The 22,036-nt window shown below is 54.2% G+C and overlaps 1 protein-coding gene, 1 long non-coding RNA gene and 2 other non-coding genes across 4 annotated transcripts in view; 1 reads left to right on the plus strand and 3 right to left on the minus strand.

Moving 5' to 3' along the window:
* Nucleotides 1–4,529: 4,529 nt before the first annotated feature.
* On the minus strand, nt 4,530–10,293 carry LOC114484787 (uncharacterized). Its single transcript, XR_003678102.2, has 3 exons — nt 10,104–10,293; nt 8,522–8,694; nt 4,530–8,373 (listed from the first exon to the last, which is right to left on the minus strand). It is a non-coding gene; the product is annotated as an uncharacterized lncRNA (long non-coding RNA).
* TRNAG-UCC (transfer RNA glycine (anticodon UCC)) lies at nt 8,816–8,887 on the minus strand. The gene has a single exon. It is a non-coding gene; the product is annotated as a tRNA-Gly (tRNA).
* TRNAG-UCC (transfer RNA glycine (anticodon UCC)) lies at nt 9,046–9,117 on the minus strand. The gene has a single exon. It is a non-coding gene; the product is annotated as a tRNA-Gly (tRNA).
* Nucleotides 10,294–10,655: 362 nt separating the features above from the next.
* Nucleotides 10,656–22,036, plus strand: part of DPP9 (dipeptidyl peptidase 9) — a 46,471-nt gene continuing 35,090 nt past the window's right edge. The window contains exons 1-3 of the mRNA XM_007109311.3: nt 10,656–10,725; nt 13,287–13,374; nt 17,016–17,269. Coding sequence (XP_007109373.1) covers nt 13,319–13,374; nt 17,016–17,269 — 310 coding nt within the window. The 5' untranslated portion in view covers nt 10,656–10,725; nt 13,287–13,318. The remainder of the gene's footprint in view (nt 10,726–13,286; nt 13,375–17,015; nt 17,270–22,036) is intronic.

Raw genomic sequence — 22,036 nt, forward strand, 5'->3', positions numbered from 1 at the left:
TGTGTGTGTGTGTGTGTGTGTGTGTGTGTGTGTGTGTGTGTGTGTGTGTCGGGGTGGGGGAGACAGATATGGGGGATGAGAAAAGCTTTCTCACGTCCCTCCATCACCACCCCCCCCCCGCCACATCCCATCTCCCCCGACATTTAGCCTTCAGACAGTGATGGTTTGATTGTGCGGAGCTAAGAATAACCCTCAACGGCAAAGTGACCTGGAGATGCAGGGAGGTGAGAGGCAGAGATGGGGGGAAGGAAGTAGGCAGGGAGGCAAGTCTCATCCATGCATGCCCCCCACCCCTGCGCCCAGACTCCCTGATCTGTAGCTTCTGTCAACAGCCCAGGGCTGCTGCTTCTCTTATCTACCATTCCGGCAGCCCCATAAAAAAAAGAACAAGCCGACTTTGTCATCATCTCTTGATTAGGAGGGCCCTTTCTATATTTATAGGTACTGGGCTAGCTGCGGACAGGTTTCAAGACTTGCGTTCCGGAGTCAGAATGCCAGGGTTAGAATCGCCACTCCCCGGCTGGCTGACAGGTGACTTCATCTCTTTCAGCCTCAGTTTCCCTATGTATAAAATGGTATTAATGATCACACTTCACAGCGTCGCTGGAGGATGAAATACGTTAGAAGGGCACCCACGAGGTCTTTGATTAATGTTATCTGCAGTTATGGTTGTGGTGATGGTGGTGTGTGAGATAGAATTTAAGGACCCCCAAACACCAGGGATTGTGTGTTGGCGGGGGGACTCCACACGGGCTGCGGAGGAAAAGGCATCATTTCATAAATCGATGAAAATTGCAAAGATAAGGTGAGCAGTGGAGTTCCCAGCTACTGCAAACCTCCCCAGGTAATCAGTCAAAGAATTGATTCATTCAAACATGATCATTGTGGTTCCAACACCCAGGGAACAAATAGTTTAAAAGTATTTCTCAACAGCAAAAAAGGAGTGAGCGAGGCTGTTTATGAAATTAATCCCTCTCTCTCTCTCTCTCCCCCCGCTCCTTCCCTCCCTTCCTCCCCTCCCCCCATACACTGCTTTTTGTGTAACTTAAATCGCCAAGACTCGGTTTCCCCATCTGTAAAATGGGCATAATGAGAGTCCCGACCCCCATAAATGTGGGTTCTGATAAGGAAGTGATTAAAACAACTAGTTCAGGACCTGGCCCCTTAACTATCATTATTTAACTACTAGTTAACCAGTTCATTAGCTAGGAGTTAACTATCATGATTTTCTTAATTAATTTTTTTTTTTTTTTTTTTTTTTGTGGTATGCGGGCCTCCCTCTGTTGTGGCCTCTCCCGTTGCGGGGCACAGGCTCCGGACGCGCAGGCTCAGCGGCCATGGCTCACGGGCCCAGCCGCTCCGCGGCATGTGGGATCCTCCCAGACCGGGGCGCGAACCCGGTTCCCCTGCATCGGCAGGCGGACGCGCAACCACTGCGCCACCAGGGAAGCCCCTCTTAATTAATTTTTAATTAAAAAGGTGATCCCAGCTCACAGAGGACATCAACTGTATCAGAAATGACTTATTTATTGTTTTTAAGAGACTCAAAGCAAATATCCTATATTCTTACCATTTTAATGGGTTTTAATTATGACACGTGGCTCATCAAAATTCAACAGTGCCTAAGGGTGTGCCATGAAAAACGAGGCTCTCTCCCACCTTGTGAAAAAGATTCGATGGCCTTTTACTTTATTTTTCGTTATCTTGATGACCTTGAATTTTATCTGTATAGAAGGCCGTCTAGTGTAGTTACTGCCAGAAATGACTTTCCTCGGTGTCTCCTATTCGATTCTAGCAATTTCCAAAGCACGTCTATTTTCACGTGTCTGCTCATGCAGAGGGGAGACCCATCTGTTGTTTGCTCTTTTTAACTGTAAATGTCTCGAGGTTGCTGGGGGAGGGGGGTGTCTTTCTACATCAGCACATCCCCTCTGCTCCTTCCCTAACTCCACTGAAATCGGAGGCGCCGAGGCGGGGGGCGGGCGGGGTACCATTCTTTTATTTTATTTATTTGGCCGCGCTGCGCGGCTTGCGGGATCCTAGTTCCCGACCAGGGATCCAACTCTCGCCCTGGGCAGTGAAAGCGCGGAGTCCCAAGCCCTGGACCGCCTGGGAATTCCCCGGGGTGGGGTAGGGTGGTGCCATTCTTTAAATGAGCTGTTGAAGAAAAGAGGTTTTTGCATTAGAGCCGTGATTCTACTGTCCCACAAGCTTTTCTGTATGTTTGGAATGGTTTCCACAACGGTATCTCAATTTGTATACAAGTTGAGGAGTAGAAAGTCAGTCTTGCCCAAGCTCCCAGCCCCCAGCTTTCAGGAGCCTCACCCAAAGGTCACGGCACCCCTGCTGCCCATTTCATGGATTCGTTCCAGGGGTATTCCGTGGATACACCCGACTGTGTTCATATACATTTGTATCCTTTCTGGATCGTGATTATTCTGATAAACGGTGGTGTAGGACATACACCTCCCCAAACTGTCCCAGCTCAGAACACAAAGGGCCTCCTAATTCATTTTATGATTGTGAGTGGACAATTGGGCTGTTTCTGTTCTTTTGCCCAGAAAGCTCTTGGGCTACACTGTCTTAACATACTCATGAATGACCCTGGTACGGCCCAGGCTGAATGTTCCGATGGCTGGTTCTGATTCAATGACTTTTATTTTACTTTTAGTTATCTTGATTACCTTGAACTTCAACTCTGTAGTACACAATCTAGTCTGTGCCGTGGACCTTGGAGCAAGACCATTTGGCTTCGAATCCCTAGTCTGCTACTTATAAGCTGTGTGACCTCGGGCAAGTTATTTAACCTCTCTGTGTCTCCTTGAGTGTGTTACTAACTTCTCCATGCCTGGGTCTCTTCACCCATTAAAAGGGGGCTGCTCCTGCTGACAGCGCCAGTATCAGGGGGTTGTTGGGAGGTCTAAATGAGTTTAAAATGTGACATTGTCTCACATTTCCATTATTCTATGCATGCTATTCCCAGACATACAAAGGGATCTGTTGCAGCCAGCATTTGCAAGAAATGTCTCCCAGACTGGAACCATTAAATCCTTATCCCCTTCCCTTCTTTCTTTCCTCTTCCTTTTCTTCCCCGCAACCGTCCTGAAGGCTCCTTGAAAGCTAGACACTTTGGTAGGACAGGCCAGCAACCCTGCCTGCTGAGGCCACCTGTTTCGGGCCAAGGACACTTCTGCAAATACTGGGGGCGGGGGGAGATATTAGGGGTGTCTGACTCTGAGATGCTGAGGTCTGGGGCTCAGAGTGGCGCTGGAAGGGAAGATGGGGTGGATGGCTGTCAGGGGATAATGTTGGGTGGGTGGCGGAGATCTGTGCGTTGCCCGGGGTCTGGGCTCCCGCTGCCACCTAGTGGAATGCCAGAATTATCTTCTTTTTTATCCAAGGAACCCGAGTTTGCAGTCTCCCCGGGAAGATGTACCCGACCTCACACAGGCAAACACAGGCTCAGAGAAGGGGAGCGACTTTCTGGGCATCACACAGCTCACTGGCTGCCTTGAGTGGGTTTGAAGGACACAAGAGATAATTTTAAAGGAAGTTGTTTAAATTTTGTTTTGCAGGTAAGTGAGCTCTCAGGCCTTGATGGGGCTCATGGGGGGAGAGAACATGTTTTCAGACGTTGTCCCCCTCCACCAGGAAGCCCACCTGTATGACTCCATCCCCACTCCCAGGCATTTTGTCTCCACCGGCCAGCTGTTCATTTGTTCATAATTTCAACAAATGTTTACCGAGCCCGTAGTGACACGTAGAGAACAAAATAGATTCAAACAAACAACAAAAACCCTGAGCTGGTGGAGCTCACAGCCCAGTGGGGTAGGCAAAGGAGAAACAAGTAAACAAATCTACAAATGGGATTATTTCAGAGACTGATAAGTCATTGAAAGAACAATGAACTGATAGGGACTGAATTTATGGGTGCCAAGGTTGGGGGAGAAGATTAAAGTTAGCAGGGCTCAGGGAAGTCACCTCTGAGGAGGTAACATTCAAACCAAGACTTGGAGGAGAGGGAGTGAGCCCTGGAAATAACTGGGAAAAGCCAGCAGGCACAGCATGTGCAAAGGCCCTGGAGCAGGACCATGCCTGGTGTGTTGGAAGAACAGCCAGGAGGCCTGTGTGTCTGGAGCAGAGTGAGTGAGGGGGAGAGAGGGAGGAGGGGAGGGCAGGCCATGCAGAGCCTTGTGGGCTTGGGGAGGACTTGGGCTTTTACCTCGAAGGAGGTGGGATCCCTGGAGGGCTGTGGGCAGAGGAGGGGAGGGAACCTGAGTCCGGTGCTCCCTGGTGCAGTGGCTGCTGCGGGAAACAACAAGCTGTGAGCGGGAAACAACAGGTGACTGCACTTGTCCAGGTGGGCCATGATGGGGAGGACCAGGGAGATGGCCATCAAAGAGGGAAGAAGTGATCAGATTCTGGGTATATTTTGAAAGCAGCACCAATTGCATTTGCTAAGGGATTGGGTGGGGGTGGGAGAGCAGGTTCTGGCTGAGTGCCTGGAAGGAAGGAGCTGTCCTCCACTGGGGCAGGAGATGGAGGGAGAAGCAGTTTCATAGTTCGTCTGGGCTACTGTTACAAACCACCATAGGCTGGGTGGCTTATACACAGGAGACATTTATTTCTCACAATTCTGGATTGCTGGAAGTCCAAGATCAAGGTGACGGCAGATTCAGTGTCTGGTGAGGGTGTTCTTCCTGGTTCACACATGATGTCTTCTTGCTGTGTCCTCATTGGAGGAAGGGGTGAGGGAGCTCCCTGGGGTCTCTTTTATAAGGGCACTAATCCCATTCATGAGAACTCCACCCTCATGAGCAAATCACCTCCCAAAGGCCCCACCTCCTCAGACATCACGTAGGGGGTTAGGTTTAACATATGAACTTTAGGGGGACACAAACATTAAGTCCTCAGCAAGCAGGCTGGGGAAGATAGGAGCTGAGTTAGGGCCATGGCAAGTGTGAGTCCCCCATGAGCCCTCCAAGCGCAGACATCCAGGGGCAGTCGGATCCCGAGTCTGGAGCTCAGGGGAGGCCTCGGTGTCATCGGGGTATAGAAGGGGTTAATGTCCTAGGAGTGGAGGAGGAGAAGGCTGCCAGAGGGGAGGGGAAAGACCTGAGGACCCAGCCCTGGGCCAACGAGGGAGAGAGAAGGAAACCAATGGGGCCATTGAGGAGAGGAGGGTCCCTGAGCATTTCCCAGGAGGAGGGGGCGGTTGGATCAGATGCTGAACTTAACATGACGTCACCAATACATTTATTTCCCCTTTTTATGGCGGAATAATGTTCCACTGTGTGACGGACCACATTTTGGGTATCCATTCATCCATTGATGGACCCTTGGGTTGTTTCCACGTTTTGGCTATTGTGAATCATGCTGCTGTGAACATGTGTATACAGGGTTTTACATGGATGTGTTTTCACTTCTCATGGGTAGATACCTAGGAGTGGGATTGCTGGCTCAGATGATAATTGTTTAACCTTTTGAGGAACTGCCAGACCATTTCCCACAGCAGCTGCCCCATTTTTCACTCCCACCAGCAAAGTCCAAGGGGTCCAGTTTGTCCACATCCTCAGCAACACTTGTTATTGTTTTTCTTTTTCCTGTATATACATATGTATGTATGTATGTATTTCTGGCCAGGGAATTGAACCCGTGCCCTCGCAGTGAAAGCTCGGAGTCCTAACCAGTGGACCGCCACGGAATTCCCTGTTATTGTTTTTCTTGATTACAGCCCTCTTAGTAGGGGTGAATTGGTAAGTCTGGTCAACATTAGGTTCCAGATATCCCTCAGGAAAAAAAAAAAAAGAAGGAATTCCCTGGCAGTCCAGTGGTTAGGACTCTGCAGTTTCACTGCAGGGGACGGGGTTTGATCCCTGGTCAGGGAACTAAGATCCCGCATGCCCCGCGGCGCAGCCAAAAAAAAAAAAAAAATCCATCAGATCAGCCCACTCATCACCAGCTCCATGTCAGCTTGACTTCTGCCTTACCCACTCGACTTTCCCCGGTTGACATAGTACGTGTCAGTAAATACTTGTTGAATGAATGAATGAATGGATGGATGGAATACTATGCAGCCGTCAAAAAGGATGTCACAGAAGAATGTTTAATGACGGGGGGGAGGTGTGGTCGCTAGAATAATGCCCCCCACAATGTCCACATCCTACTCCCCAGAACCTGTGAAGATGCTCCCTTCTATAACACAAGGGACTTTGCAGGTGGGATTAAGTTAAAGATCTTGAGATGGGGAGATTATTTTGCATTATCTGGGTGGGTCTGATGTAACAAAGGGGCCTTTGTAAGAAGGAGGCAAGAGAGTCAAAATCAAAGAAGGAAATGTGACAACAGAACCAGAAGTTGGAGTGATGTGGGACCATGAACCCAGAAGTGTGGGCAGCCTCTAGAAGCTGGAAAAGGCGAGCAATGGATTCTCCTGGATTCTCAAGGAACAGCGCCTCCAGAAGGAATGCAGCCCTGTGGACACCTTGATTTTAGCCCCTTTGGGCCACTTTCTGGACTTCTGACTTCCAGAACTGTCAGATGATAAATTTGTGTTGTTTTCAACCAATGTTTATGGTAATTTGTCGCAGCAGCAGTAGAAAACTAAAACAGAAGATCTTCAAGATATATTACTGTGTCACAGTGCCCTGCTGAGCCATATTGGGATCTGAGGCAAAAGGAAAACCGTGTGCTTCTTGGTATGTTTTACGTTATTTTTAGTAGTTAATTCCTCCCCGCAAAAGCATATGTTGAGAATGTTATCGATATGTTTGCTTCCATTAAGCACAGAAAAGTAAAATTATAAAAAAATAGAAAAGTAAAATTATACGTTCTTAATGTTGTGAATTCTAATATACCTATTTTTAAGTTTCAATATTTTCAACGATGTCCTGGGGGAAAATAACCATTAAAAATGCGTAAAGACAGACATATGGGACTTCCCTTGTGGCCCAGTGGTTAAGACCCCCACCTTCCGGCCTTCCCTGGTGATGCAATGGTTAAGAATCCACCTGCTAGGGCTGCCCTGGTGGCGCAGTGGTTGCGCTTCCGCCTGCCGATGCAGGGGAACCGGGTTCGCGCCCCGGTCCGGGAGGATCCCACATGCCGCGGAGCGGCTGGGCCCGTGAGCCATGGCCGCTGAGCCTGCGCGTCCGGAGCCTGTGCTCCGCAACGGGAGAGGCCTCGACAGAGGGAGGCCCACATACCACAAAAAAAAAAAAAAAAAAAAAGAATCCACCTGCCGATAGAGGGAACACGGGTTCCATACCTGGTTAGGGAATTAAGATGCTGCCTTCTGTGGGGCGGGGCCTGTCCTGTGTCTGTACGTCTGTCCTTCCACAATGATTCCTGCTCTGTGGTCAGACACCTCCCCGCAAAAAGATCCTACTTTCTTTAAATAGTCGTGGACTTTTAAAGTTTCCTTCAAAATGTTTACCATTGTTATTTCACATCTAACTGTAGAAGAGTTTCATTATTGTATCAGAACTTCTCCATAAAAGTGTCACAGACATTTTCTCCTTTGGGGAATTACGCCTCAATCATGGTCTCTATTAAAAGGCAGATCTTAGTTGCTGCAGGGCAACTAAGCGCAGTGCAACGCAACTAAGACCGGATGCAGCCAAGTAAATAAATTTAAAAAACAAAACAAAAAAAACAGATCTAGAGGGGCACACGTTTTTGCTCTTGCCTCAGACTCCAATATGGCTTGGTAAGACACTGTCAGAACCTGTCTTGCTTTAAGATTTTGATATTTTGTTCACCATGGGTTTGCTTTTTGCCATTAATTTGATATTTTAGAATAATGCATTAAAATATTATTTATCTTGATTATTGAGTTTTTTAGAGCCACCTTAATTTTTGCACTTGAGGTCATTGCCTCACTCTCCTTCTAATCCTGGTCCTGTAAGGGGAAAAGACAAACAAAACAGATTTTACCGCAATCTGATCCTAACTCCTTACCATTACCTCCCTTCCTTCTACTATCTCTCTTAAAAAAAAGAAAAGAAAAGAAAAAAGATTGGTCCAAAATGAGTTAAATCTGGGTTAAGATGAGAAGTCATTTAAATTATCTTCTTTCCATGTCCGGCTTGTTTTGGTGGGGTTTTTTTCCCTTCGCAATTTGCTGCACCTGGCGTCCTTCAGCGGTCTTACAGAAAGTTCTTGTAGAAAGTGGTTTGGGCTGAAGCAACAACGTAAACATTTGTAGACAGGCAAGAGTTTAAAATCTATCTATGAGATGAACTAATGAAACATTGTTGGGCTTCAAGGTGGGTTTGAGAGCAGTTTCTCTCTTGGATTGTTTTAATAATGTGTTTGTGCGTGTTGCGAAGGGGGTCATTGGATTTTTTTAATTCTGTATTTTCCTCCTTCCAGCTTCCATTGCATCAAGCAGAGTGATGGATATTCAGGAAGAGCGGAAATCACCGTGAAGGAAAGAAACAAATAATGTTCATTTCAGGAGCTACAATGTAACAATCTCCGTAACATTGTTTATGATAAGCTTAAGAAGGGTGACCCTCACCTGTTTCCCTAGTGCTGCGGTTATCAAGTTCTCCTCATAAGAGAAAGGTCCCCGGTTCGATCCCCAGTGGAAACATTTCTACATCTTTACTAAAGAATTTTAAAATTTGCTTCAAAGTAATTTCAGTAGAAATTCAGCGTCGGTGCCTTTTTCTTTTTTCTTGTTTCTCTGGTCTTTTTTAGATATTATGGAATTTAAAAAGTTATTGCAAAGTAATACAAATTCTAGGTCGATGTTTGACGAGAAAGTTTTAAGTGGACGGAAAAACTAAGAAAAAGCTGTAAAAACCTCTATTGCGTTGGCCGGGAATCGAACCCGGGTCAACTACTTGGAAGGCAGCTATGCTAACCACTATACCACCAACGCGCGGACGATGGTTTCGTTCTCTAGGAGCCTTTAGTAGAAGTATTATCGGTTAGACCGGGCGATACCAAGTTACCGGGGGTGTCTTTCCCAACGTCCCTGCTCTCACAGGAAGACGCCACGTTTGGGACGTTTCACCCCACTGCTGTAAAAACCTCAGTTGCGTTGGCCGGGAATCGAACCCGGGTCAACTGCTTGGAAGGCAGCTATGCTAACCACTATACCACCAACGCGCGGACGACGATTTCGTTCTCTAGGAGCCTTTAGTAGAAGTATTATCGGTTAGACCGGGCGATACCAAGTTACCGGGGGTGTCTTTCCCAACGTCCCTGCTCTCACAGGAAGACGCCACGTTTGGGACGTTTCACCCCACTTGCCGCGGGGGCCGTGCTGGCGCGTTCCCCCCCGACCACAGCCCCGGACTCCTTGGTGCCGGCCGGGAGGTGGCCAATCCCAGGCCGCCGCCTGGGCCGCTCGACTTCCGGGTCAAAGGGGCCTGAGCTGCCGGGTATCCCGTGTCCGCTGCCGCCGCTGTCCCCTGCGCCCGCCACTTCCTGGGCCGCAGTCCCGGGCATGGAGCCGCGAGCTTGAGGCGCCGCTGGCCCCGGGACGCCCTGCCCAGCCCGGCCCTCGCCCCGCGCCGGCCCCGAGCCCCGGTGAGCAGTGCCCGCGCGCCCCGTCCGGCCTCGGCCGCGACCCTGAACCCGCCATTGACCGGCCCCACCTCAGTCCCGACTCTGGATCCTCCACTGACCGGCCTCCCCGGTGCCCTCCGTCCCGGCCTCCGCGCACACCGGCCCCGCCATTGCCCAGACTCGCGGTTCCTCCATTCCCCGCCTCCGTTTCCCCTCCGACCCGGCCTCTCGTCACTCCTTCCCCGCCCGTCCCCTCCGCCGGCAGGGCCACCTCTCAGCCTCTCCAACGCCCGGCCTGTCCCGACCTCCTCTCCCATCCCGTTGCTGCCCAGACCACCTGGTTCTGACCCCTTCCGGGGGTGGCCGCACCCAGTAACGCCTTCCCTTCCCTATCGGCTCTGGAGGTCCCTACCTTCTCCCCCTCCCCATGCAAACACACGGTATCTGTATGAGACCGGAGACCACTTCCTTGACCTGCTCCCACCCCTTCAACCTTCCCCAGCGCTCGGCTTCCTCGCCACCCACACCCCCACAGGTCCAGCCCCTTCCCTCAGCTTCGCTCCCAGGCCAATCCAGCCACCCACCTTCTTCTCACAGAGGCTTCGACCAGCCTTGACACTTCCCCATCCATGCGGCAGCTGAGCCTTTAGAAGTGGCCCTTTCCCTTTGAGCCCATCCCTGCCCCCCCCCCCCCCCCCCCCCACCGCGAGGAAGTCACTTGCCTCAGCGGCAAGAGCAAACCTTTCCAGGAGCTGGGACTAAAGCCCAGGAGGGGTGCCCTGTGGCCACCAATCCCTGTCGTCCCTTGCTGGCCCTGCCCCCCTCCCCCCCCGCCCCCACCGCGAGGAAGTCACTTGCCTCAGCGGCAAGAGCAAACCTTTCCAGGAGCTGGGACTAAAGCCCAGGAGGGGTGCCCTGTGGCCACCAATCCCTGTCGTCCCTTGCTGGATCCTGGGCAAATTGGGCACCGTGGTAGGACTTTCCTCCCTGGTGTGGTTCAGACAGCGCTTCAGGGCTGTGAGGCATCCTTAGGAACTACTGGGTACAGAAAATCAGGCCCGACCATCAGGGACTCCCCGAGTGGCAGGAAAATGAGTGGTTAGCCGGTCCCTCCGTTAAATCACCGCGTTAATAAGACATTTACTCTGCCAAGGTCTGTGTCCCACGTCCGCAGCTGGAATGGAGGCTCTCTGGACCCTTTAGAAGGTCAGTGGTGCTGGGCTGGGGTGGCCGGGAAGGCTGAATGTGTGCTGGTGGGATTCATTTGCCTGCTCCTGGATACAGAATTTGGCAGGAAGTGGTTTTCTGCAGCCCTGGGGTCACTGGTCTTGGGGACAGTTAGCCAGGCCCCAGGCCAGGGTCTGCAGCTTCGTGTGCTGTTGCTGGAGACTTTTCTTTCTATCCAGCATCGTATGCTAGATGTCCACGGACAGAAGCCCTGGAAGGACTGGGGGAGAAAAAGGAGGGAGCACTGATCCCAGCTGGATTTGGCGGATGTGTGGCTGCATCTCCCCCTCCCCTGCCACACACACACCTTATACTGTGCATTGGCGCTCAGTCTGTGAATGGTGTGGATTCTGGCTCTGAAAGTGATAGGAACTTGAGTCCAATTCTCTCTTTGGTGTAATTTTAAGTAACTTGGTTAGATGACAATATGAGCTGGCCCGTAGTTTCTGCTATGTCGGCTACTTTACCCGTGCAATCTTACTTAATCCTCACAGTAGTCCTCGGTGTAGGCACTGCAGTCCCACTTTATTTGTTTATTTTTGGCTGAGTTGGGTCTTTGTTGCTGCATGCGAGCTTTCTCTAGTTGCGGCGAGCAGGGGCTGCTTCTCGTTGCAGTGGCTTCTCTTGTTGTGGAGCACGGGCTCTAGGCACGCGGGCTCAGCAGTTGTGGCGCACGGGCTCCAGAGCACAGGCTCAGTAGTTGTGGCACACAGACTTTGTTGCTCTGTGGCATGTGGGATCTTCCCGGACCAGGACTCGAACCCGTGTCCCCTGTGTTGACAGGCGGATTCTTAACCATTGCGCCACCAGGGAAGCCCTGCAGTCTCATTTTGTAGCTGGGGAAATTGAAGCACAGAGAGGTTAGGCAGCTTCTCCAAGGTCACATAACCCAGGAGTGGCAGAGTCAGGATTTGAACCCAAACCTCTCTGACACCAGAGCCCACAGTTTTCACCACTGGACTGAGGTGAAATCAGTGCTTCTTTATGGTGACATTTTGCTTCACTTCTTCCATGGGATCTCTGTCCTGGGACCAGGCGCTGCTTTCTTTTCCTTTAACCATCAGGGCATCTGTCTCGTCAAGAAGGGGGTGGGGTGCCCACCAAATCAGGGGTCCCTTTGACTTTGTTCAGCGTTCAAGTGAGGACAGGGACTCGTTCATTCAACCTGAGACGTTTGCTGTATTGAGTGCTTCCTGTGTGCCGGAGCCACAGCAGGAACAGGACAGATGGAGGCCTGCCTCCATGGAGCTGACATCCTGGTGCGGGGTGCTCACCCACCCAGAGAGGGCTTCTCAGCCTCAGCACTAGCGATATTTGGGGCCAGATTATTCTTTCTGGCGGGGGAAGGGCACCCTAATTTTGGGGTGCTTAGCAGCATCCCTGGTCTCCATCAGCCAGATGCCAGCAGCATGCCTCCCAGTCGTGACAACCAAAAACGTCTGCTGGGAACACCAGCCCTCGTCAAGACCCCCTGGCTTAGGGGATTCACTGACCCCCCAAGAGACTCTGCGCTCCATTACCATCTGACCCTCAGAGGTCCTAGGAGGCTGCACACATTTAAACACACAAACCAAGAGGGAGGGACAGGAGGCGACTCACAGATGCTGGGGGCCACCCTGATTTATACCATCTGAACCATTGGGGATTTATTTTGGTGTCTAGTGTGAGCCTAAGGACCTAAGTCCATTTCTTTCCCCCGCACAATGAATACAGAGTTTCTCCCCCTGGGCACTGTGGACATTGGGACCAGATCATTCTCTGGGGTGGGGCCATCATGGCCACAGCAGGGCCATGAGCGGCATCCCTGGCCCCACCCACTGGATGCCGTGGCACCACTCCCCCAGTCAGTGGTGACAGCCAAAAATGTCTACAGACATCACCAAGGGTCCCCTGGCCAGGGGGGCGGGGAGAGGGGGAAAATCACCCCCACTGAGAACTACCATTTTAGAATGAGTGCTTGCAGAAAGGCCCAGGTGTTGAGATGGGGATAACAAGGTAGCAACTTTGGACTTCGTGCCAGGAAAGACCCCTGAAGAGGTGGTACTGGGACCCAAAGGATAAGAGGGAGCACATCATACAACAAGCAGGGCAAGGGTGTTCTAGGCAGAGGGACTGGTAAGTGCAAAGGCCCTGAGGTAGGACTGAGTCAGCGTGTTTAGGGGAGATTAAGGCCAGCGTGTCTGGAGATCACGGTCGAGGAGGTGGGGTCAGGAAGGCCATCAGGGAGCAACCACAGTGGGGAATTTGGGTTTATTTGATTTCCAGCGAGCGCCGTGGGTGGCGGCCCGCGAATCGTTTGAAACTCTCATCTTCTCAGGGACTCTCATCTTGGGAGAACCGCCCGGTTTCTGGCAAATGCCCGGACAGGTTTTCGAATTTCGAATTTCAGGACGGGGCCTGCACCATCTGCCTCATGAGGAGGCCCTTGGCATTGGGTGTTCCCCGCAGACAGGAGGGCGGCCTCGAGGAATGGGAGCGGGGAGGGGGGCCCACAACCCCACACTGCCAGAGTTGCAGCCCCTCGGTCTGCCCCCTCACAGGCTCACCCACCCTGAGGTCAGCCGAGTGGTTAATGCGGAAGGTTAAGAAGGTGCGGCTGGACAACACAAACACAGGACGTTGGAGAAGGTAAGGGGCGTGCCATGGGAGCCCTGGTCGGTGGGGATGTGGTAGAGGTTCCCGAATTTCCAGCGGAGTCTTAGGTCTGGGAAGGCACCTTGGCCACCCCGACGTTTCTGCATTTCCCCAGGGTGCACGTCTGGCTGTTCTGAGTGGGCAGCAGCGTGAGCTAGGGCGGGGTTGTTCAGCCTTGGCATTTTTGACACGGGCTGGGTCATTCAGTGCCCGCACTGGCATTGTAGGGTGTGGAGCGTCACCCACCCGTCACGACAACCACAGATGTCCCCAGACATCACCCCGTGTCCCCTGGGGGCGGGATCAGCCGCAGGTGAGAAGCACTGGCCAGGTGGTCAGGATGTGGGTTTGGGGTCCAACAGACTTGGGCTGCTGCCCTTCCTCGTGGGTGACTTTGGGTGAGCCACATGACCTCTGAGCCTGCTTTCCAGTCCAAATGAGGACGAGCCCAGAACTCACTAACCAGGGTTGCATCGAGGATTAAACGTAATCATCCCCACAAGGCCCAGGTGCTTGTAAGTTCCGCGTGTGGGGCCCGGCGGGATGAGGGGACCACAGGAATTCCGCAGCCCCGCCGACCTCTCTCACTATCAGCTTTCTGATCCTCAGGCTCATCTGCTTTTAGGGAGTGCAGGGATCGGGGAGGCAGGAAGGGAACGGAAGATGGTTCTGGAAGACAGGGCTGACCTTAAGCACAGTCACTCGTTTTCCCGGATGTGGGCTCTGAAAACGGGTGGTGTGCGTGCCGTGCATTCGGGTGTCGGTTAGTGATGGGACCCCGAGTCTCGTCTCTCATGTGCGCTAGGTACCACGTGGGCACGGGCTAGGCTGCACACTGACTTGAAGCTGAAGGCCCGGGCAGTGCCAGGGCATGGCCTTCATGGGGCAGAGGATGGCCTGCTGCTTCCAGGGAACCCGCCCCCGCAGGCACGCGCGAGTTCCCTGAGGGCCACTCTGAGGCATTTCCGGAGTGTGGCGGGCCCCGCCCCTCCCCTCCCCTTGTGCCTTATGAGAATCTGCTTCCCTCATCGCTGGCCCCGCCTGGGTCTCCACCAGGTGCCCCTGTGGGCGGGTGGTCCCAGCCCGTGAAGCACTGGCTCAGATCACAGAATGCCATCGGGCCTCGACTGTGACTGCACCAGCGGGTCCCAAGCTGTGTGCTGGCGGCGGCGCGGGCTGTGAGGCGTCCTACCGATTGGCAGGAGAGCGTAGGTGGACCTGGCCTAAGTGGCTCAGAATCCACTTTCATTTCCCCAGCTGGGTAAACTCTTGAGTCAAGAAGCCGAGCCCCAGCTGGCACTGAATGAGACGGGGCCGGCACAGGCTTGCTTCCTAAGGGCTGCATTGCATTCGCCTGTTCCCCCTCCCAGGCTGCCTCTGCGTCTGGGGAGGAGAGGGGCGAGCAGAGGGCCCGGGTGTAGCAGCAAGCCTTAGCCTGGGAGCTCAGGCTGCTTGGCCACATCTAGAAGATTCCTAGAACTTTCTCCCGATGTTTCATCTCGTTTCTCATCTCCTGGATCGTGTTTTTGCTTCCTGGGCTCTCTGCGCGGATCGGAGGCAAGATCATTTTTATCGTTCTTTGCTGTGGAAAGAAGCCATGAGATTCCGGGAGCGCTTCCGCCAGCCTCTCCGCTTCTGGGGTACCCCGTGGGAGCCTGGAGGCCACGGTCTGTTCTTGTGCCGTGAGCGGGGCTTGAATTGTGGCAGCCGAGTCGGTGGGGGGGCTCGGCGGGTTAGAGGACATCCCCTGCCTTGGTTTTCTGGGCTTGGTGCCGGCAGCGCTTGGGGCCGTGTGGGCTCCGCAGCGCTCAGCGGGTCCTGGCCCGGCCTCTGCCCAGCACCGCCTGTGGCCCCTGCCGTCCTCGAGGTGAACCGCAGCTCTGCGGCAGGCCGGGACGGGCCACGCGTGCCCCTCGGCAAGGCTTCCGTCCTTCCAGGGTTTGCTTTATTTGACCCGAGGGCCCTGAAGGCTCTGATAGCCTGTGGTCCGTGTCTTCAAAGCTGCCATGGGAGGAGCTGAAGTGTCTGGGGGACAGGACACGCCAGCTTGTTGCCCCGCCACCGCTCTTCCCCGGCCCGGCTGGGTCAGGGAGGACTGGGCAGGGGGCACGGTTGGAAAGGGCACTCTGATGATCAGCCCGCAGTGGGTTCTCAGGAGCCGTGGGAAAGCCTCGTGTCTCTTTCTCCCCTTGCCTCTCAGAGCGGGCAGGATCCTTTGTCCTCTGGTGGTCACTTCAGGGTCTCGTATTGGCAAGGGGCATAGCCTTCTGGGAGTCTTAAGGCTCCCACTGGATGGGGAGCACCAGCTCTGTCCATGACTTCTCTAAAGCCGTCCCCTCCTACAAGGGAACACCGACTTGTGCCCGCAAAGCCGCTAATCCCAGAGGATGAGGAATCCCAGCGTCTGGAGAGGCCCTCAGCCATTCGGTGCCCTCGCAGGAAATCGAGCCTGGCCTGCTCACATTGGCTGGCCTCGCTAGATGACCCTGACTCTTCCAGAACCGGGTCACCATGGCCATGTTTAGATTTCCTTAAAACAAATATTTGTCTGGCCAGCCCTGTTCAGTCAAGAAGTGTGCTGAGCAGCGGGGGTGGGGGTAGGAGGGAGCCGTTGCACAGCAGCCGCTGCCCCTGGACGGGGAGGAGAGAGTGGGATGGCCTCTGGGGGAGAGTTGCACATCCATCCTCTCACGTGGAGCTCCCCTGATGTCCAGCGAATATCTGCCTGGGCCTCTGAGCACCTCTGGTGAGGCACGAGAGGTTCCCCCGCTGGCCAGCAAGCTGACAGCACCGGTGAGGAGGTTTGCAGACCCACTGCTTACGCTCAGTTCTTGGTGTGGGAGCGAGCCTGTCTCCCAGCGGGCTGTAGGGTAGACCATGATTCTGTGGCTCTGCGAGGAATGCCTCCTGTGTGCTGGGGCCGTGTGAGGTGCTGGGACGCTGCTGTGAACGGGACAGACGCGGGGGAGACAGGAAGGGGACCCGTGAACAGCCACTGTGACGAATGCTCGGAGGGCAGGGCAACCAGGTGTCAGGTGAAAGGTGAACGGAGAGACAGGTTTTGGTACAGATGTTCATCTGAGGACCTGACAGATACTTAAGCTGAGATCTGATTTCCCAGTAGAAAGAGGGAAAAAAGTGTTCCAGGCAGAAAGGATAGCACATGCAAAGGCCCTGGGGCAGGAAGCAGTCTGGCCTGTTTGGGCAGCTGAGAGAAGGCCAGTTTGCCCGAGGCCTAGTAATGAAGGGGGGTGAGGTGTGAGGGCCTGGCAGAGGTCAGAGGGCAGAAACCATCGAAGGCCGTGGTGAGCGCTGGTTTTTAACCCTGGAGGGTGTGGAAAACCAAGGAAGGGTTTTAAGTCAGGGGATCAGATTTGCAGTGCATGTGCAGTCAGCTGAGAGACGGTCGCAGTCATTCAGCTGAGAGGTGAGGGTGGCCTGGATCTCAGGATTCGTGGATGGAGAGAAGAGGAACGATTTGAGAAATACTTAGGGGGGCAGGGAAGGTTGCACGGGGCTGGGGCCCTGCCAGGGGAGTCGGAGAGTCTGATGGGAGGCAGCTGGTAAGTGGAACCTAGGTACCACCCCCCCCACACCTTCTCATTGTCTTCCCACCCGCCCCTCCTTCCTCGTAGCTTCTCGCTGAATTCCGAGGGGGCGGAGAGGATGGCCACCGGGGCGCCGACGTCCGACCGGGGCGACGCAGTCGAGATGGAGGACCCAGCCTCCCGCTTCCAGGTGCAGAAGCACTCGTGGGACGGGCTCCGGAGCATCATCCACGGCAGCCGCAAGAACTCGGGCCTCATCGTCAACAAAGCGCCACACGACTTCCAGTTTGTGCAGAAGATGGACGAGTCGGGCCCCCACTCCCACCGCCTCTACTACCTGGGTAAGCCCCCGGGCTCCCCTCGGACCCCCGTGGCTGCCCTCGAGCCGGGCAGCGTTTCTGGGACAGCTGTTACTAAGTCCTCTAGTCTCCAGATGTTGGCCGCTCCAATTAGTTAGAAGGTCCCAATAGAGGGCCTGGCCCTGGGCAAACTGTCCCATGAATGATGCGGTGCTGCCCATGTTGTGATGCCACCCGTGGATGACATCTGTTTACCGTGAAAGTCTGGGGCAGGGTCCCCCACGGGGCTCAGATGTGTATGTGGCCAGAGCAGAGGGCAGTCCTGCCCCATCTGTGTTGACAGCAGCACCATGGTTCGGGCCTGGACTGTGGGTCTGAGGCCCTGAGGTTGCTTCCAGCCCTCGTCAGCGGGGCCCGCCCCCTGAGTCACTTCCCCACCACCTGGGCTGGGCTGGGCCTGGCTAGTGAACAACTTGACTTCCCCCCAGTGGGAGTTGAAAGTAACCCCAGTAGATCCTTGCTGGCTAGCAACGCGTTAAGAAGGAACCTGAGGCTCGAGGAAAGGTGCCACGGTGGCATAACTGGGTGCGTCGTGGGCTGACAGTTGGGGTTTGCTCTCCCTGCCCGAGATCCCTGGCGGCTAAGCACATTAATGGCTCATCACGTCTGCCTCCCGGTATGTGCCTTGAGAGCAGCACTTACTACGTCACTGGCAATTATTTATGTGTTTGTGTTCCCTGCTGGCCTTTGGGGCACGGATGAGCCCTTGTGTACACCTGTGGCCTCAGCAGCTGGGCCAGGGCAGCGGGACAGCAAATATCTGTTGAGCAAATGAATTTCACCTAAAGGTCTTCCAGGGCAGGAAGGAACAGTGCCAAGCATGTCCCTTTGTAAGTAGCCTGACATGTTATTGTTGATCCAGGGCAGGTTTTTTTGTTTTTTGTTTTATTTATTTATTTATTTATTTTTGGCTGTGTTGGGTCTTCGTTTCTGTGCGAGGGCTTTCTCTAGTTGCGGCAAGCGGGGGCCACTCTTCATCGCGGTGCGCGGGCCTCTCACTGTCGCGGCCTCTCTTGTTGCGGAGCACAGGCTCCAGAGGCGCAGGCTCAGTAGTTGTGGCTCATGGGCCCAGTTGCTCTGCGGCATGTGGGATCTTCCCAGACCAGGGCTCGAACCCGTGTCCCCTGCATTGGCCGGCAGATTCTCGACCACTGCGCCACCAGGGAAGCCCTAGGGCAGGTTTTTAACCTCAGCACTGGACATTTGAGGCCAGCGCTTTCTCTGTGTATCTTCAGCCTGCCCCCAGTCAGCCCTCAGTCAGTATTGGAAGCTAGTGATGGAGTGAACGAATGAGTGAAGGTCATCCCCTGCCTGAGGCTGACCCCACGGCAAGGACCGTGAGAGTGACTGAGATGGATGCCAGATGGCTCTCCCTTTCCCACAGTCCATGCCGTCTCTCCTCCTAGAGGCCCATGTGGAAACCAGATGGCAGTTTGGGAAGCAGAGGCAGAGAGGGGAATGGTCTAGAAGGGTCGGCAAGCGACGGCTGTCTGTTTTTAGAAATCTAGTTTTGCCGATGCACAGTCATGCCCACTGGTTTACAGACCGTCTATGGCTGCTTTCGAGCATAATTGCAACAGAGGTCATATGGTCCGCAAAGCCAAAAATACTTACTGTCTCTGGCCCCTTGCAGAAAAATGTTTGCCAACTCTAGCCTAGGAGAGATTAGGGCATGCTTCAAGTTTCATTTACCCAAGGGAGAGTTGGCTGTTAGGACCGAAAGCGGCCAAGGCTCTGGGACAGTGGTGAGCTGTTGCTTCTCTCTTTTTTTTTTCCTGTGGTTCCGCGGCCCCCGATCCCTTTCTCCCAACGCAGTCTCTCTTGGGCCCCTCGCTCTCTCAAGTTCAAGGTGCCGTCCTGGTCACGGTACTTATATGAGTTTCCCGGGGCTGCTACTGAAACAAATGCCCACCGACTCAGTGGTTTAAAACAACAGAAACATATTCTCTCTCAGTTCCGGAAGCCAGAAGTCTGAAATCAGTTTCTCTGGGCCAGTCAAGGTGTCCGCAGGGCCAGTCTTCTTCCGGAGGCTCTAGGGGAGAATCCGTTCTTTGCCTCTTGAGGCTTCTGGTGGCCACCGGCATTCCTTGGCTTGTGGCTGCATCACTGCAGTCTTTGCGTCCATGGTCTCATCTCCTCCTCCTCTCCTGTGTGTCTGTAATCTCTCTGTATCCCTCTGATAAAGCACGAGATTACATTTAGGGCCCACTGAGATAATCCAGACTAATCTTAATCCCATCTGCAAAGGCCCTTTTGCCAGGAAGGTAACATACAGTTTCCAGGGATTAGGACATGAGGGTAGCTGTTGTTAAGCCAACCACAGAGCTGCCGAAAGGGACAGAAATGCTCCCAGCTACTTTGAGCCACCAAGGGTCCCTCATAGTAAGGACACGGGTGTGTCAGGGAACCCCCCAGCCTCATGACCAACACTGAGAAGCCGAACCATATGGAGACCAGGCATCTGCCCTCGTATGTTTCTCTCCGTGGATCCACCCTCACTGCCCACCTACCTTCCACTGCCACACTCCCGGGATTGCACATCTGGTTCCAGCCACCAGCAGAAACGGACCAGCTTTCTCTGAATTTCTGGGAGAGTGAGTATGATTGGCTCAGACATCCACTCATCCGGTTATCCTTGGCCTGGGGCGGGCGGTCCCTGCTGTCTATAGCAGGTGCTGAGGGCCCACTCTTGTAGGGGCCAGCTCCAGACAAGGACTGTGGACCCACTGCGGCTCCAAAAAGTGCCTAGAACAGCCCAAAGCCATCCTGCTTCTCTTGGGGTGACGTTGCTCACCCTTGAGCTGATCCAGTCTGCATCACTCAACACCCTCGGGGTACCCTTGACCTCACTCCATGTCCAAGTTCCTGGGGCAGGTCTCCCCAGAACCCCCATGTATTTGTAACCTGTCTGCACTAGCCCAGCGCCGGGGGAACGCTGGCAGCCAGAAGCGTTTATGGATTGAACAGAAATGACCTCTAGGGGCGATGCCCAGCCCGCTATCCTTGGCCTGGGGCGGGCGGTCCCTGCTGTCTATAGCAGGTGCTGAGGGCCCACTCTTGTAGGGGCCAGCTCCAGACAAGGACTGTGGACCCACTGCGGCTCCAAAAAGTGCCTAGAACAGCCCAAAGCCATCCTGCTTCTCTTGGGGTGACGTTGCTCACCCTTGAGCTGATCCAGTCTGCATCACTCAACACCCTCGGGGTACCCTTGACCTCACTCCATGTCCAAGTTCCTGGGGCAGGTCTCCCCAGAACCCCCATGTATTTGTAACCTGTCTGCACTAGCCCAGCGCCGGGGGAACGCTGGCAGCCAGAAGCGTTTATGGATTGAACAGAAATGACCTCTAGGGGCGATGCCCAGCCCGCCCCCTGCTCCCCTGGGCCCCCTGCCTCCTGGGCGGGCCCCAGGCTTGCCAGTCACCGTCCTCTGGGAAGGCTCATTGGGAGCCCAGTGCACGTGGGATGGAGCAGAAAAGGAAAGCGACGTGCCTGCCGCTCGGGCACGTCCCCGGAAGACGGTTCCAGGGCTCAACTGCTCCTAGTGGGTCGGCTCCTCCCCACTGCAAACGTGTGTCCTGCATTCGGTGGAGGAGGGCACGGGGCCCCAGACAGCACTGGGGGTCCCTTAGGGGGTCCCTCGTGTCCTGGGTCCAGGTCCAGGGTCACACGCCCCACGTGGCCCCTCATCTAGGCCACGCGGTGTTTGCCCAGGCCTGGGCCACCTGCCATGCTGGTGGGCTTTGGGGTGGGGTGCTGTCCCCAGAGATGGAGTGGAGCTGGTAAGAGGAGGCACAGGAGGGACCGTGACAGCAGAAGTCAGCGGCCGTGGTCCGCTGTCCCAGACCCTCGCCGTGCACACCGTCACAGGTGCCGAGGGCAGCTCCTCCAGGGAATGTGCCGGAATGGGCCGTTTCGTGTCACTGCTTATGAATTGTTGGCGGGGGGAGGCGGCTCTGATGTCCTTGGCAAGGCCGCACCGTTGATTTCCTGTTTGGAAGGCTCCGGCTCCCAGAGAGCCTGCGGACAGGGGCTGTCCAGAGCCCACGGCGCTCGGCCGAGAGTGGCCACCTGCTCCCTCCCAGCTTTCCACGCTGGCCCTCCCAGCTACCACGCTGGGTGGTGTTTGCTTTTTTTAAAATTGAGACGTAATTCACATCCCATAAAATTCCCTCTCTTAAAGGTGGAGAGCTCAGTGGTTTTGGGTACAGTCACAGTATTGTGCAACCGTCACCACAGTCAAATTCCAGAACATTCCATCACCCCAGAAAGCAACACTGTGCCCATTAGCAGTCACTCCCTATCCCCCTCCCCCAGCCCGTAGCGACCCACTGACTTGCTTCCTGTCTCTGGATTTGCCTGTTCTGGACGTTTCACAGAAATGGAATCACAGGGAATTCCCTGGCGGTCCAGCGGTTAAGACTCCGCGCTTCCACTGCAGGGGGCGCGGGTTCCATCTCTGGTCTGGGAACTAAGATCCCACAAGCCGCGTGGCCAAAAAAAAAGGAAAGAAATGGAATCATGCACCGCACGATTCTCGTCCCAACTTGTCTTGTGAGCTTAGGAAGATGGCCCCGTCGGCAGCTCAGATGGGCGGCGTCACATCCGTGCCTCTAGCTGGGAATGATTCCGGCTGTGGCAGCTTAGAGAGTCCTTAGAAGTCGAACTGTGAATGCTTCCCACTTGTAGCTTTGCATTTTCACTCTTTTTTTACTAACTATATTTCATGAGGAAACTTTGTCATGAGTGGAA

The sequence above is a fragment of the Physeter macrocephalus genome, unplaced genomic scaffold (assembly GCF_002837175.3).
Source record: "Physeter macrocephalus isolate SW-GA unplaced genomic scaffold, ASM283717v5 random_24, whole genome shotgun sequence".
Taxonomy (NCBI): domain Eukaryota; kingdom Metazoa; phylum Chordata; class Mammalia; order Artiodactyla; family Physeteridae; genus Physeter; species Physeter macrocephalus.